This window comes from Phocoena sinus, chromosome 8 (assembly GCF_008692025.1).
Source record: "Phocoena sinus isolate mPhoSin1 chromosome 8, mPhoSin1.pri, whole genome shotgun sequence".
Lineage (NCBI taxonomy): Eukaryota > Metazoa > Chordata > Mammalia > Artiodactyla > Phocoenidae > Phocoena > Phocoena sinus.
In genome coordinates this window covers 30074305-30088178 of record NC_045770.1, presented here as the reverse complement: position 1 = coordinate 30088178, position 13874 = coordinate 30074305, and the positions used below count along the sequence as shown (strand labels likewise).

General features: G+C 34.9%; 1 protein-coding gene across 1 annotated transcript in view; it reads left to right on the top strand.

The window, feature by feature from the left end:
* DYNC2H1 (dynein cytoplasmic 2 heavy chain 1) overlaps positions 1–13874 on the top strand; it is a 376258-nt gene that overhangs the window by 31169 nt on the left and 331215 nt on the right. Inside the window, 7 exon segments of the mRNA XM_032639512.1 lie at positions 1858–1953; positions 6052–6204; positions 7025–7123; positions 8176–8315; positions 8392–8620; positions 9503–9630; positions 12223–12338. Coding sequence (XP_032495403.1) covers positions 1858–1953; positions 6052–6204; positions 7025–7123; positions 8176–8315; positions 8392–8620; positions 9503–9630; positions 12223–12338 — 961 coding nt within the window.

The following is a 13874-nucleotide window of genomic DNA, read 5'->3' as shown; positions in this document are numbered from 1 at the left end:
TTTTCTCAAGATCACAAGGTAGTGTGAGTGATCATTTCAGATAGAGGGACTATATATTCCAAAGCAGAGAGGCTTGCTGACTTCTTTATCCTAAGCATTTAGTCTAACAAAATAAAAGCTCAAAAGATGCTTGAATGATCATATAGTATTTGTATTTACCCCTGGAAGAGCAACTGGGAGAATGTATTGTGTATACCTTTACTTATGAGCACACATTTAGTTAGAGTGGGGGCTATGAAGTAGGATGTTGGATAGAAAACAGTATGGCCACATTGCTATAATTTTATATATTATTTTGTTTCTAGTTTTCCTGATTGGGCTTTTTCTGGGACTGCTGTTGTGGTACAGAACAAATAGAGTGGTTATTCCCCACGAAATAAAGTATATTTTTATGCATACTAGTGGAAAGAAGTGACTTGCTATAAAATTAGTTAAGAAACATTTTTAAGCACCTGCTCTGTGCCAGGAATTTTTGACATGCTAGGGATATAAAAATTAAGACAGTCTTCTTAAAGTCCTTAATTAAACTCACTCCACGGTGTCCACTTGATCTTCTTCCCTGAACCTGTCCTTTTTCCCTGACAGAGTTGGCAGTGTCCTGTTTTGTCCACCATGGTACCTTGTAGGTATCTCTATTTTTTGATTCATTGATTAATTCAATGAATGACATTTACTGAGTGACACTATTATGGGACATAGATAGCAAATGCATGAATAATACAGTGTTAGGTAGTGATAAGCACATATTTGAAGAAAAAGAAAACAGTAATAGGACTGTGACAAATACTGCTATTTTATACAGAATGGCCAGGGGAGGCCTTAATGAAAATGTAATATTTGAGAAGAGACATGGCATAAAATGAGCGAAAGAACCATGCAGATATCTGGAGGAAGACTGTTGCAGGCAGAGGGAATGAATGACTTTCAGAGTTTCTTAGGGAAGACTCTAGAGTTAGGTAAACAGCAAGGAGGCCAATTTTACTGCAGTGCAATTAGGAAGGGGTTTGTGCGGGGCTAAAGGCCAGTTTATGTATAATGTGCCAAGGTAAGGATTTTAGATTTGGATTTCATTCTTATGTGTGTTGGGAAACCATTGGAAGGTTTCAGGTAAGAATTTTAGGATTTTACATTTTATTCTCAAATATTTTGGGGAGTCATTTGAAAGTTTTGAATAGGCTAAAGGTATGATACTATTTATGTTTAAGAAAGGACTATTCTGGCTACTCTGAATGCTTTGAATAGACCATAGGGCCACAGTTGGAAACAGACCAGTTCTGATACTGTTGCACTGGTCTTGCCAGGAGTTGAGGGTGCTTGAATTGCGGTGGGATTGATGGAGGTGAGTGAAGTGGTTGAATTCAATATATGTTTTGAAGGCACAGTCAATAGACTTCTACTCGTGTGGGATGTGAGAGAAGCGTTAAGGACAACTCAAAAGTTTTTTTTGGTCTGAGAAATGGGTAAATCATTGTGTTATATACTGACGAAGGAACAGGTTCTTAGAGTTGCAAGAATAAGTTCACTTTTTTAGCACTTTAACATGCTTTACTGGTTTCCTCTGTGTTTCCTATGAGGCTGTGAACTTCTTGATTCCAGGGACTAGGTTTTATAGTTTTTGTTTAATCACCCACCAGAACATGACTTGGCAGATTATAGGAACTCAGCACATACTTACACTTGCTGCTTTTGTATGTTAATACATGTGTAAGTGCTGTATTGGAGATGAAAAACTAATTTTTTGCTAAATTTTATAATTGAGAAGAGTTAATATTTCCATTCAAATAATTAAAAATGAAAAATTTTAAATTAAGTTGCTATTTATTATTAATTATTCCTAATTGGAATTTTACTTTGTAGGTGGCACATTTTTACAATTCTATCGATCAGCAAATGATTCAAAGTCAGAGACCAATGATGTTACAATCTGCCTTAGCGTTTGAACAGATAATTAAGGTAAATGGACTTTTTATGCTATTATAATTAGATTTTACATGTGAAGTGTTTCTTATTTCTTAGTTTTTTCATATACCCTTCAGCTTAACACAGCCATTGATCTAAGGCTTTATTTTGCTCCACAGTGACTTCCTTCAGTCTTAACAAGTAACATTTTTTACAACTGTAGATTTAAACAGTTATAATGTTTCACATATTTTGGTGCTGATTTTTATCAATTGAATTTATATATATATATATATATATATATGTAGTACAGTAAGTCCCCTACATATGAACCTTCAAGTTGCGAACTTCGAGAGATGTGAACGTGCGTTCCATCAACATCAGGCATGAGTGAAGCTACAGCTTGCCTTCCGGCTCCTGTTGCTGACGATCCTTCAGCTCTACCATCTCTCACCCCTTCTCACTCCTCCAGTCAGTAACTCTTCTTGCCTGATCACTCGATGCCAGCCCCTTTATGCCAGCTGTTGTACTGTACTAGTGTACTTTTCAAGGTACTGTACTGCTAAGATTAAAAACGTTTTTTTAAATTTTTGTGTCTGCTTTTTATGTATTATTTATGTGAAAGGTATTATAAGCCTATTACAGTACAGTACAATATAGCCGATTGTGTTAGTTGCGTACCTAGGCTAACTTTTTTGGATTTGCAAACAAATTGGACTTATGAATGTGCTCTCGGAATGGAACTCGTTCGTATGTAGGGGACTTACTGTATACAAACTTGTATGCTATTATATTTACTTATTCACTGAAGTGCGAGGTCCTTATATACAAGACTCTTTAGTGCTTTTCCATCATCTCCTGATTTTATAATTTAAGTTTTATTTGCTCTTTATCTATGCTTATTTAAATATCCACACATAAGAAATTAGGAAAACCCACACTAGTTTTTAAACTGTTAGTATGTGACTGCTCACTTTTTGAAGTAAACATTTTTAGTCTTCAGAGACATGAAATATTTTAAAAGATAAATAGAAGAGGGATATACCCATTAATTCTTCTTTTATTTAAAGTGGATAGCTAGTTGTGTCATGGTTCTCAAGACCACCCCCAGGTTCTGTGATTTACTAGGAGGACTCATAGGCCTCAGGGTATAGTTGTACTCATAGATGATTTACTTATGATTTATTACAGTGAGAGGAGGCAAGCAAAGTCAGCAAAGGAAAAGGTACATGGGGTGAAGTCCTGGGGAAACCAGGTGCAAGCTTTCAAGAGTCCTTTCCCAATGTAATCACCCAGGGGATGCTTAATTTCTCCAGCAAGAAGTAGCACATGTGAAATATTGCTTTACTAGGAAAGATCATTGCCCAGGCTTTTATTGGGAACTGGTCATGTAGGTATCTTCTGCCTTAATATGTACCAAAATTCCAGATTCCCAGAAGGCAATCAAGTGTTCAGCATAAACCATATTGTTTAGGTACAGTGAGCCACTCTTAAAAATTAGAGTGGTGGGAACTCTTCCAAAATCCAAGTTCTCAGATGCCAACTAAGGGCCAATCTTTTAAGCAGACCGTTTAAGGGATAGCAGTCAGACCTGCTAAGTTAACTTTTTAATGCACACTAGTTCTCAGGCTTAAAATTTACTAGAAGTTATATAATTCATATTATAGATGTTATTAAATTTTTTTTCTTATTGCCAAAGCTCAATATGAGTTATGATGGAAAGTTTCAAAAATATAGGTAAACAGAAAGAACAAATGTTTTATGATTGTACTACTAAGAGTTGGCCATTCTTAATAGTGTATATGTCATTTTAAACTTTTTTTTCTGTGCGTATTTACAAGTGTACTTTTTGAAAATGGGTTAATACTTTATTATTTTTAAACTTTTTCACCTAATAGATAATGTTTTAAATCAGAGTGTTCAGAGCCCTTTCTTCTCTAATAAATGTATTCAAAATTACATCTGTTGATATTTCTAAAAAGGAAGCTTATTTTGAGAAATTGGGTTGCGAGCAGTAAATAATTATATTTAGCATATGTTAAATGAGACATAGTAGGGGACAAAAACTAAGATAGGAGGAGAAGGAACACTAAAGTTCTTAATACTCCCCTGGCCACTCTCTATATTGGAGAGCAGGAACTCTTTATTTATTTTTATACACTAGTAATACAACAGTAAGTAGTGTGTAGTAATTATTCAGTAAATATTTTTTGAACTGATTCACAGAGTATTTTATTGAATTTATTATAATTGTTTAGTTTCATTCATTCATCAGCTGTTTATAGAGGGTCACAATATGCCAGAGACTTGCTATGCCTTAATATATACCAGTTCAAGTGAAGTATAGAAACCTCACTTGTAGTTAGGTCTCTTTATCCTCTTCATTTTTATATGTTTGTCTTAAATATTTAGTAACCTTTACATACATGAAACACTGCATCAGATGGGGTTTGCTTCAATCATCAAATATGATTTAAGAAACTCATGAGAAGGATAGTTTCTTTTTTATTTACGTTTTCCACATCCCAATGTTCTTTTTTCCTTTCTAAAGTTCCACGCTTTTTAAAAAAAATCATTTCCTTCTTATTGAGAAAACTTCCTTTAGCCATACTTTTAAGAGTAGGTTTGCTAGTGACAGATTCTCTTAGTTTTCGTTTAAGAATGTTTTTATTTTCCCTCATTCCTGAAGGATATTTTCACCAGATATAAAATTCATGGTTGACAGTTGTTGTCTATATTCTTTTTTTTTTTAGAGAAATTGTTTCTAAGTTACTTTATTTTTTTAATGTTTCATTTATTTTATTTTATTTATTTATTTTTGGCTGCATTGGGTTTTCCTTGCTGCACATGGGCTTTCTTCTAGTTGCGGCGAGTGGGGGCTGCTCTTTGTTGCAGTGCGTGAGCTTCTCATTGCGGTGGCTTCTCTTGTTGTGGAGCATGGGCTCTAGGCTCATGGGCTTCAGTAGTTGTGGCTCATGGGCTCTAGAGTGCAGGGTCAGTAGTTGTGGTGCATGGACTTAGTTGCTCCATGGCACGTGGGATCTTCCCGGACCAGGGCTCGAACACCGGTCCCCTGCATTGGCAGGTGGATTCTTAACCACTGTGCCTCCAGGGAAGCCCAACAGTTGTTTTCTTTTAGCACTTTAAAATGTTGTTCCACTTCCTCCTGGCCCTCATGGTTTCAGCTGAGAAATCCACTGCCATTCAAATTTGCATTGCTTTCTAAGTGATGCGTTGTTTCTTTCTGAAACAGTGAGGTACAGCTTGAGGACAGGGTGAGTGTATATGTTAAAATTTCTGCTGGGCTCTGCAGATACCATCCTGACAAAAATGGAACACTGACTTGCACTGCTTCCTTTTCAGATGAGTGGAGTTGAAGTTTAGTGACCCCTTTTCCTCTACTGACACCTTCCCATGAAAGTGGGACTCCAATTGGCAGTGTCTTGTTGCCTCCAAGTAGAGTGTAAGCCTAGCTCCCTTCTAAGCTCTGTTGACATGATTGGGAGGATGTGGAGGGCTGATTCACACTGCTCTGTTGCAGCATAATGGGGGTAGAGGCTCAGCTCTCTGTTAAGCCCCACTGACATAAGCAGGGGATGGAAGATCAGCTCACTTCCTGGTCCCAATGAAACTGAAGAAGGGGGTGGGTTTCTATTGGTGTTAAGTTGGAGTAGGGTGCATATTGCTAAAAAGGTTTTCTGTCATTAGGCCACTGTTTTTCTGGTCCTGTGGACAGAGGGAACAGGCTTCTTCTGGAGGTTTTTTGTCTGTCTCTGGGGGTGGTTCCAGGTTGGAGGCTTCTCCAGCATACTGTCTGGGATATAAGAGAGACATTAAGGAAACACAGGTGTGTTGTTCCTCAATTCCCAAGGTTTCTAGGCTGTCCACCTTCTTATTTCTATCTTTTAGTATTCCTATGCTTGTTTGTTGTGTTATGTCCAGGGTATTTTAGTTGTAAGAGGGAGAACTTGGAAGGAATGGGGCTACTCAGTTCTGGGCAGAATGCCTTATCATTTATAAAATGGAAAAAACTATTGTGTGCTCTTTTATTGCACGTCAATGTTAGGGATAATTGGACTAATGATGTAGAATATTGAATCTTTTCAAAAAAAGAAATGTGTTAAATACTAAATGTCATTTGTTGTACCTTAGAATTCAAAAGCAGGAAGTGGGGGAAAGTCACAGATTACTTGGAATAATCCTAAAGAATTAGAAGGCTACATCCAAAAACTCCAAAATGCTGCTGAACGACTTGCCACTGAAAATAGAAGACTGAGAAAATGGCACATTACATTTTGTGAAAAGGTATATTTTATTTATAAAATTTAATAAGCTATGAATAGTATTATTTAAAAAGTAATTAGGTTATAATTTTAAATAACTTCCTATTTGGAAATAATTTGAGACTTAAAGTTGCAAAAATAGTTTAAAGAGTTCACACTTGCCCTTCACCCAGCTTTCCCTATTGTCATCAACTTATGTAACCATAGTACATTTATCAAAACTAGGAAATAAACTGTTTTGAATTTTATAACTTTTTCCACTGATGTCCTTTTTCCTTTTGAGTGTCCAGTCCAGGATCCCACCTTGCATTTAAATGTTGAGGCTCTGTCGTCTCCTACTCCTCAGTCTTACCTTGTTTTTCATGACCTTGATACTTTTGATGAGTACTGGTCAGTTATTTTGTAATGTTTCTTTTTTTTTTTTTCTTTGCGGTACGCGGGCCTCTCACTGTTGTGGCCTCTCCCGTTGCGGAGCACAGGCTCTGGAAGCGCAGGCTCAGCGGCCATGGCTCACTGGCCCAGCCGCTCCGCAGCATATGGGATCTTCCCGGACCGGGGCACGAACCCGCGTCCCCTGCATCGGCAGGTGGACTCTCAACCACTGCGCCACCAGGGAAGCCCCTGCAATGTCTCTTGATTTGGTTTTATATGATGCTTTCTCATTTTAGATTGAGATTATACAATTTTGGTAGAAATGCCACAGAAGTGATATTTTGCCTTTCTCAGTACATTGATTAGGTATTGATATGTCTTATTATAGGTTGAGTTAACCTTTATCACTTGGGTAAGGTGGTACCTGTCAAGATTTTCTACTGAAATTATTATGTTCTAATTTTTAATAGGTGGTAGTTCTTATGAACATTGATTTGCTTCGGCAGCAACAGCGGTGGAAAGATGGATTACAAGAATTAAGAACTGGCTTAGCAAGTGTAGAAGCACAGGTAAAGTGTGTTTTACTTTGTGTCTACACTTTGTAATATGACCTTTTCAGAATGTGAATATATGAATTGATGAAAAGTTCATAAAGGTTATCTGTAAATTTTTACTCATGAATTCCTCATAAATTTAGAATTTGACTGAATTATATATAAAGACCATAAATTAGCAATGCATTTACGTTTAAAAATATGTTTCTGTTTGTCTTAACGGAATTCCAGATCCCTCAATTTAGACTTTGTAAATAGTTTCTCTGACATGGTGCTAAAATATCTATCATTTGTTAGTTTTCTTTTAGGTGATGGTTACGTCTGTTGTGACAAAGTTAAGTTTAGGCAGAAGGCTAATGACTGAAATAACTCTGTTTCAGAATTTTTTCTTTTTTTTGGGTAAAATGTCAGTTCCACATGCATTTTGATATGAGATGATCTGTACAAAAGTAGTTTGCACAGAGTCTACCTAGTAGGTGATAAAGGGATCTTAGTGGAATATGAGGTAAATATCTTAAACATTTACATATATTTTTCAGCTCTTAGAACTTCAAGAAAAAAATAAAAATGAAAGTATTAGAATTGATATGTTTATGGTTATATGGAAGCAAAAAAGTATGTAAACTATACTGTGCATTCTTTTGTTTTAAATGTATCATGTTTTTAAATGTGCAATGGATTATTTAGGGAGTGAAGGGAATAGAAGAGTTATACTTGATGGGAATTTTTGAAAAAGGACTAAGAAATTTACAAAATAAACTATTGTTCCTGTTGTTGTTGTTTTAATAGGATCATAAAATAAAGTCCATATGTAAAATGCATTTACTATTAACTTTATTTTAAAAATTTTTCTGATCTTTTTGTGTACTATTTATAAGCACGAAGATTAGAGATTTTCATATTTGACTTTATATATACAAGTAGCAATTAAGGAATTACATGTTTTAAGATATTTAAGGTGAGGGTTTTTTTGCTTATAATTTTACCAAATGTGTTATGAAAGCATTAAATGAAAACCCATTCTACCACCTAATTATTAAATAAAAAATGTGAATATAACATATTAGGGATTCCAAGCAAGTGACATGCATGCGTGGAAACAGCACTGGAATCATCAACTGTACAAAGCTCTGGAACATCAGTATCAGATGGGCTTAGAAGCACTTAATGAGAATCTGCCAGAAATAAATATAGACTTAACATACAAGTAAGATTTTTTAAACTAATTTTCAATCTATACTTTTCCAATAATTTATATGTTAAAGTTATTTATTTGCTTTCAGACAAGGCCGATTACAATTCAAGCCTCCTTTTGAAGAAATTCGGGCTAAATATTATAGAGAAATGAAGAGATTCATCGGCATTCCTAATCAGTTTAAGGGAGTGGGTGAGGCAGGAGATGAATCTATTTTTTCTATTATGATTGATAGAAATGCAAGTGGATTTCTGACTATTTTCAGCAAAGCAGAAGATCTATTTAGGAGATTGTCAGCTGTTTTACATCAACATAAGGTATGGAACATGTAATTTTCTGTCCTATTGTAATATTCATCTGATTGATTGAATTAGTATTAAATGTACAAATCAACAAATTATCTTGTGTGGCATAAAGTAAAAATATGCAAGCCAGAGAGCCAAAGTTTAGAATTTATATACAATCTAGGTTTATGCTATAGATGAGAAAAATGTTACCCTAAATTTTTTTCCTCTATTTTTGAAGATTGAGAAGCTAGTTTCTCTTTCTTTTCTTTTTTTGAATGTTGTATCAACTTGGAATTTGACGTGACTCTGTTGTGTCATTTTTAATTCCTTTCAGGAAAATATATCCTTTTCTTTATTCTTTGGATTGAGAGCAATCCATGGAGGGAAGCCCTCAACGTTAATGAAATTGAGATGATTTAATTTCTTACTTTTGTTAAGGTGCATCATACTAACTCTCCAGAGATAAACCCCTGTTGCATTTATTGCTCGTTTGATTGATCCTGAGGCATATGACTGATAATTCATCAAGTTTCTTAACTGCCACTGCAGTGCTTCCTCTGCATTTTATTTTTCTGGAATTAATTGAATCTGGATACTTTCGGATTTGTTGCCTATAATAGCTCTTGGCTTTGCAAAACTGATTCTGTCTTTGACACATCAAACTTGAGACTCTAAAGAAAAGTTTTTTGCAGTCTCTTCAAAAAAGTTTTATGATCAGTATATTTTTATGTATTGTTTCTTTTTCCTGTTCATTCTTTAGGCTATGTGATAATGATTACATTTATATACTTAAACTGAAATTTATTTGAAACCTCACATTTGCCCCTTTTTATTGTTTTTAATAGTTGGACTCTAATCTTTTAAATGGTAACTTATTCTATTTTTTTAATAATATGTTTTCCATTTATACAGGAATGGATTATAATTGGGCAAGTTGATATGGAAGCTCTGGTGGAAAAGCATCTTTCTACAGTACATGATTGGGAGAAAAATTTTAAAGCACTGAAAATAAAAGGGAAAGAAGTAGAACGACTTCCAAGGTATGATACAGAAGTTAAAGTAGTACTTATGTATCATAGCAGTTCTTGCCATGGGATAGTATGGGTACTCTTCACTTAGTGGTACTGAAGTCCAGTCATCGGTCTTACCTCCTCTAGAGCTCAGCTATGACACTTGAGAATCATCTGAGTAGAGAATTGCTGAGACTAAGAAAACCTCTTCTAGAGGTTCAGCTGGCTGAGACCTAGTTGGATAGGACAGATTGGGGGAAGAGGCTTCTCTCCAGATCTGGTGTGAGGATCTAATATTGATGTGCACGGGCACAGTCTAAGAATGGTAAGAATCTACTACTGAGAGCATACTGGAGGACATTTGACTCCAATTTTGTAAGGCTCTGCCCCCTTTCAAAATGCCCTGGGAGGCACACAAGATAGTGCTGCATCTGGGTATTGCCCTAAATGTGGAAGAGACCTTCTGAGGGGCATTTCATAACCCAGAATATCCCCCTCACTCTCTGAAATTCCGATCACTGAAACCATTCTATGCAATAAGCCCTGGGAAGGAAGGAAGGGCCTTGTTTAATTGTGTATATATTACCTATAAAGTATAATATCACTTTTATTAATCCATTTGTTCTTTCTTTCAATAACTATTTGGTGCTCATTTACAATATGCAAAACCTTGTCCTGTGGGAGTAGAAAGATGAAGACAGAGTTCCTGAGATGAATTTGCTTGCTCTCTCGTAGTGCAATAAGACAAGTGTGTTTGATGATTAAGTCAAGTACATGCAGGCGTTGAGAGAGTGGGCTCTGGAGGTAGATGGCTCTTACTAGCTGCGTGAGTTTGACAATCATTTCAACCCTGTGAACCTCCATTTCCTCAGCTTTAAAGCAATTGCAACTATATTATTTATCTCAGTGTTTTGCCGATTAAATGAGTAATTTGCATGTAAATTAATGGTAGAGGTTAAGTTCTCAATAAATGCTAGTTGTTATTAATTGTTATTAATACTAGATAGAATAATCTATATTCCATATTAGAGACTGGACTAAAGGCTATGGAGATTTACAGGATGATGACATCCCATCCATTTGTGGCAAAATCAGGGAAAGCTTCATTAAGATAGAAATAGTTGAACTAGGATTTTGATGGGTAGAAATGAGAATTGGAGGTTAAAGCAGAGTCTCTCAGGAGAGGGATTTATATACTGAAAACAGAAGTTGGTTAATTGAGAATTTGATTAGGGTTAATGTTTTATTAGGGACTAGAGGAGATATTTCTGGAAAGGGGTAGATAAAGTACAGATTTGGGAGAGTCTTACATTCTAAAACAGGGAATTTGGATGTTATTCATGTTAGAATGATTAGTTGTTGAAGGTTTCTAAACAGAAGCGTGTTAGTACCAAAGCTATACATTAGGAATGTTAATCTGGAAATAATGAGTTGTATGGTGGAATCAAGAAATCCTGGAGGAAGAGAGGTTCGTCTGTCTTCATCCAGAAACCCAGTAATAATTAATTGAATCAAGTTGTTGGTATTCAAAATGTGGAGGAGGAAATATTATGAGGTATTAAGGGGTCTTACTTTTGAAGGAAGATGAGGGATGAGGAATAGAGAAGAGACATTTGTTTTATAAATTTTTTAAAATATAAAAAGGCATAATGACAATTGCTGTTAATATTTGATGTTTTGGACATATTAGTACATCTGCTTACAAAATTTGGACCATACTGTATCCAGCTATTTATTTAACACTAATCATTAGTATTTCACCATGTCATTATCTGGTCCTCAAAAATACTACTTTAAATTGTATAGATATATAATAATTTATTTAGCCACTCTGGTATTTAGTTTACTTCTGTTTTTTCACTATTATAATTAGTACTTTGAAGAAGATACCTGTATGTAAATCTTGGAGTCTGCCCTGAAAATCTCCTTAGGATAAGTTCTAAAAGTGAAGTTACTAAGATAAAAGAATATACCTATTTTAAAATTACTTGATATAGGTAAATTGCCCTTGCAAAAGTTGTATTGTTTTATACTCTGACCAACAGTTCTGAGAGTTTTCTATTTGCCCACATGATTGAAGATATGAATTAACAATTCATTGCATTCTTGTGAATTAGATAGGTAGAAAATGGTATGTTTTATTGCTTTAGTGTTTTCATAATCTATATTCACTTTCTATGTTTGTTTTATTTTCCCTATCATTATTGCTTGTACTTTGACTACAGGATAATAATTTATTTTATAAATCTTTAAATAAGTATGTTACATACTGTGACAAGTAAAGCATGTACAAATTTAAATATATTCATGTTGATACTTTAGTAAATTCATAATGTGCTGCTTTTTTTTAAACTGATACATTGGATTATTAAAAGCTGTAGAATTATAATAAAATCATTGTTTAATGAAAAATTTCATATTAGTATGTGTTAGTATGTGTTAGTATGTGTTAGTATTAGTATGTGTTCATTTTTGCTAAATGAAATTTAAATGTGCTTAAAGATCACAATAATATGTTTGGGTGATATTGTAAAATGTATTACACAAACTCATATTATAATGAGACTCTTTTTTTGTAATTAGTCTTTTTCATGTCAGAATATGTCCTTTGGCATTTTTCAGTACTGTCAAGGTAGATTGTTTAAATATTAATTGTAACCCTGTGAAGACTGTGATTGATGATCTCATCCAGAAGTTATTTGACGTGCTTGTTCTTTCTTTGAAGAAGTCCATTCAGGGTAAAGACACTTTTACATTTTTATAGTTATGAAATATGAATCTCGATGATTAAAATAAAAGATAATCTAGAAAGTAATATGAAATAAAATATGCTTAAAGTAGTTTTAATAAAGTAGGAAACTCCATATTCAACTCCTGAGAGGTCTAAAATTTGAAGGCATTTTTTATTATTTGCAGTGTGAGCTAGTATCAGTTTGTTGCATATGCTACTGAGAAAGGAGATAATTTTGGTAAAATGTATTTATCCTTATCTCTTCAAATGACTACAGGCATAACTTGGAGATATTGTGGGTTTAGTTCCAGACCACCGCAATAAAGAATATTGTGATAAAGAGAGCTGTGGGAATCTTTTGGTCTCCCAGTGCATATATAAGTTATGTTTACATATACTGTAGTCTGTTAAGGTTGCAGTAAGCATTATGTCTGAATAAACAATTTACATACCTTAGTTAAAAAATGCTTTATTGCTAAAAAATGCTAACCATCACCTGAGCCTTCAGTGAGTCATAATCTTTTTGCTGGTGGAGGGTCTTGCCTTGACGTTGATGGCTGCTGACTGATCAGGGAGGTGGTTGCTGAAGGGTGGGGGTGGCAGTGGCAGTTTCTTAAAATAAGACAACTCTGAAGTGTGCTGCATCGATTGACTCTTCCTTTCTCTGTAGCGTGCAATGCTGTTTGATAGCATTTTACCCACAGTAATACTTCTTTCAAAATTGGAGTCAGCCTCCTCAAACCCTGCTGCTGCTTCATTAACTAAGTTCATTCAATATTCTAAATTGTTTGTTGTCATTTCAACAGTCTTCACAGCATCTTCACCAGGACTAGATTCTCAAAATTACAAGTAACCACTTTCTTTGCTTATCCATAAGAAGCAATGCCTCATTTGTGAAAGTTTTATCATGAGATTGCAGGAATTCATTCACATCTTTAAGCTCCACCTCTAATTCTAGTTCTCTTGCTGTTTTTATCTTATCTTTAGTTACTTCCTCCACTGAAGTCTTGAATCCCTCAAAGTCATCCATGAGGGTTGGAAGCAACTTCTTCCAAACTCCTGTTAACATTTATATTTTGACCTCTTTCCATGAATCACGAATGCTCTTAATTGCATCTGGAATGGTGAATCCCTTCCAGAAGATTTTCAATTTATTTTGCCTAGATGCATCAGAGAAATCACTCTTAGTTGCAGCTATAGCCTTAGAAAATGTATTTCTTAAATAATAAGACTTGAATGTTGAAATTACTTATTGATCTGTGGGCGGCAGAATGGATGTTGTGTTAGCAGGCATGAAAACAACATGTATCTTGTACATCTCCATCAGAGCACTTGGGTGAGCAGGTGCATTGTCAATGAGCAGTTGTATTTTGAATCTTTTTTTCTGAGCAGTAGCTCTCAGCAGTGAGCTTAAAATATTCAGTAAACCATATTGTAAACAGATGTGCTGTCATCAAGCTTTGTTGTTCCATTTCTGGAGCACAGGCAGAATAGATTCAACATAATTCTTAAAGGTGCTGTGATTTTTTTGAATGGCAGATGA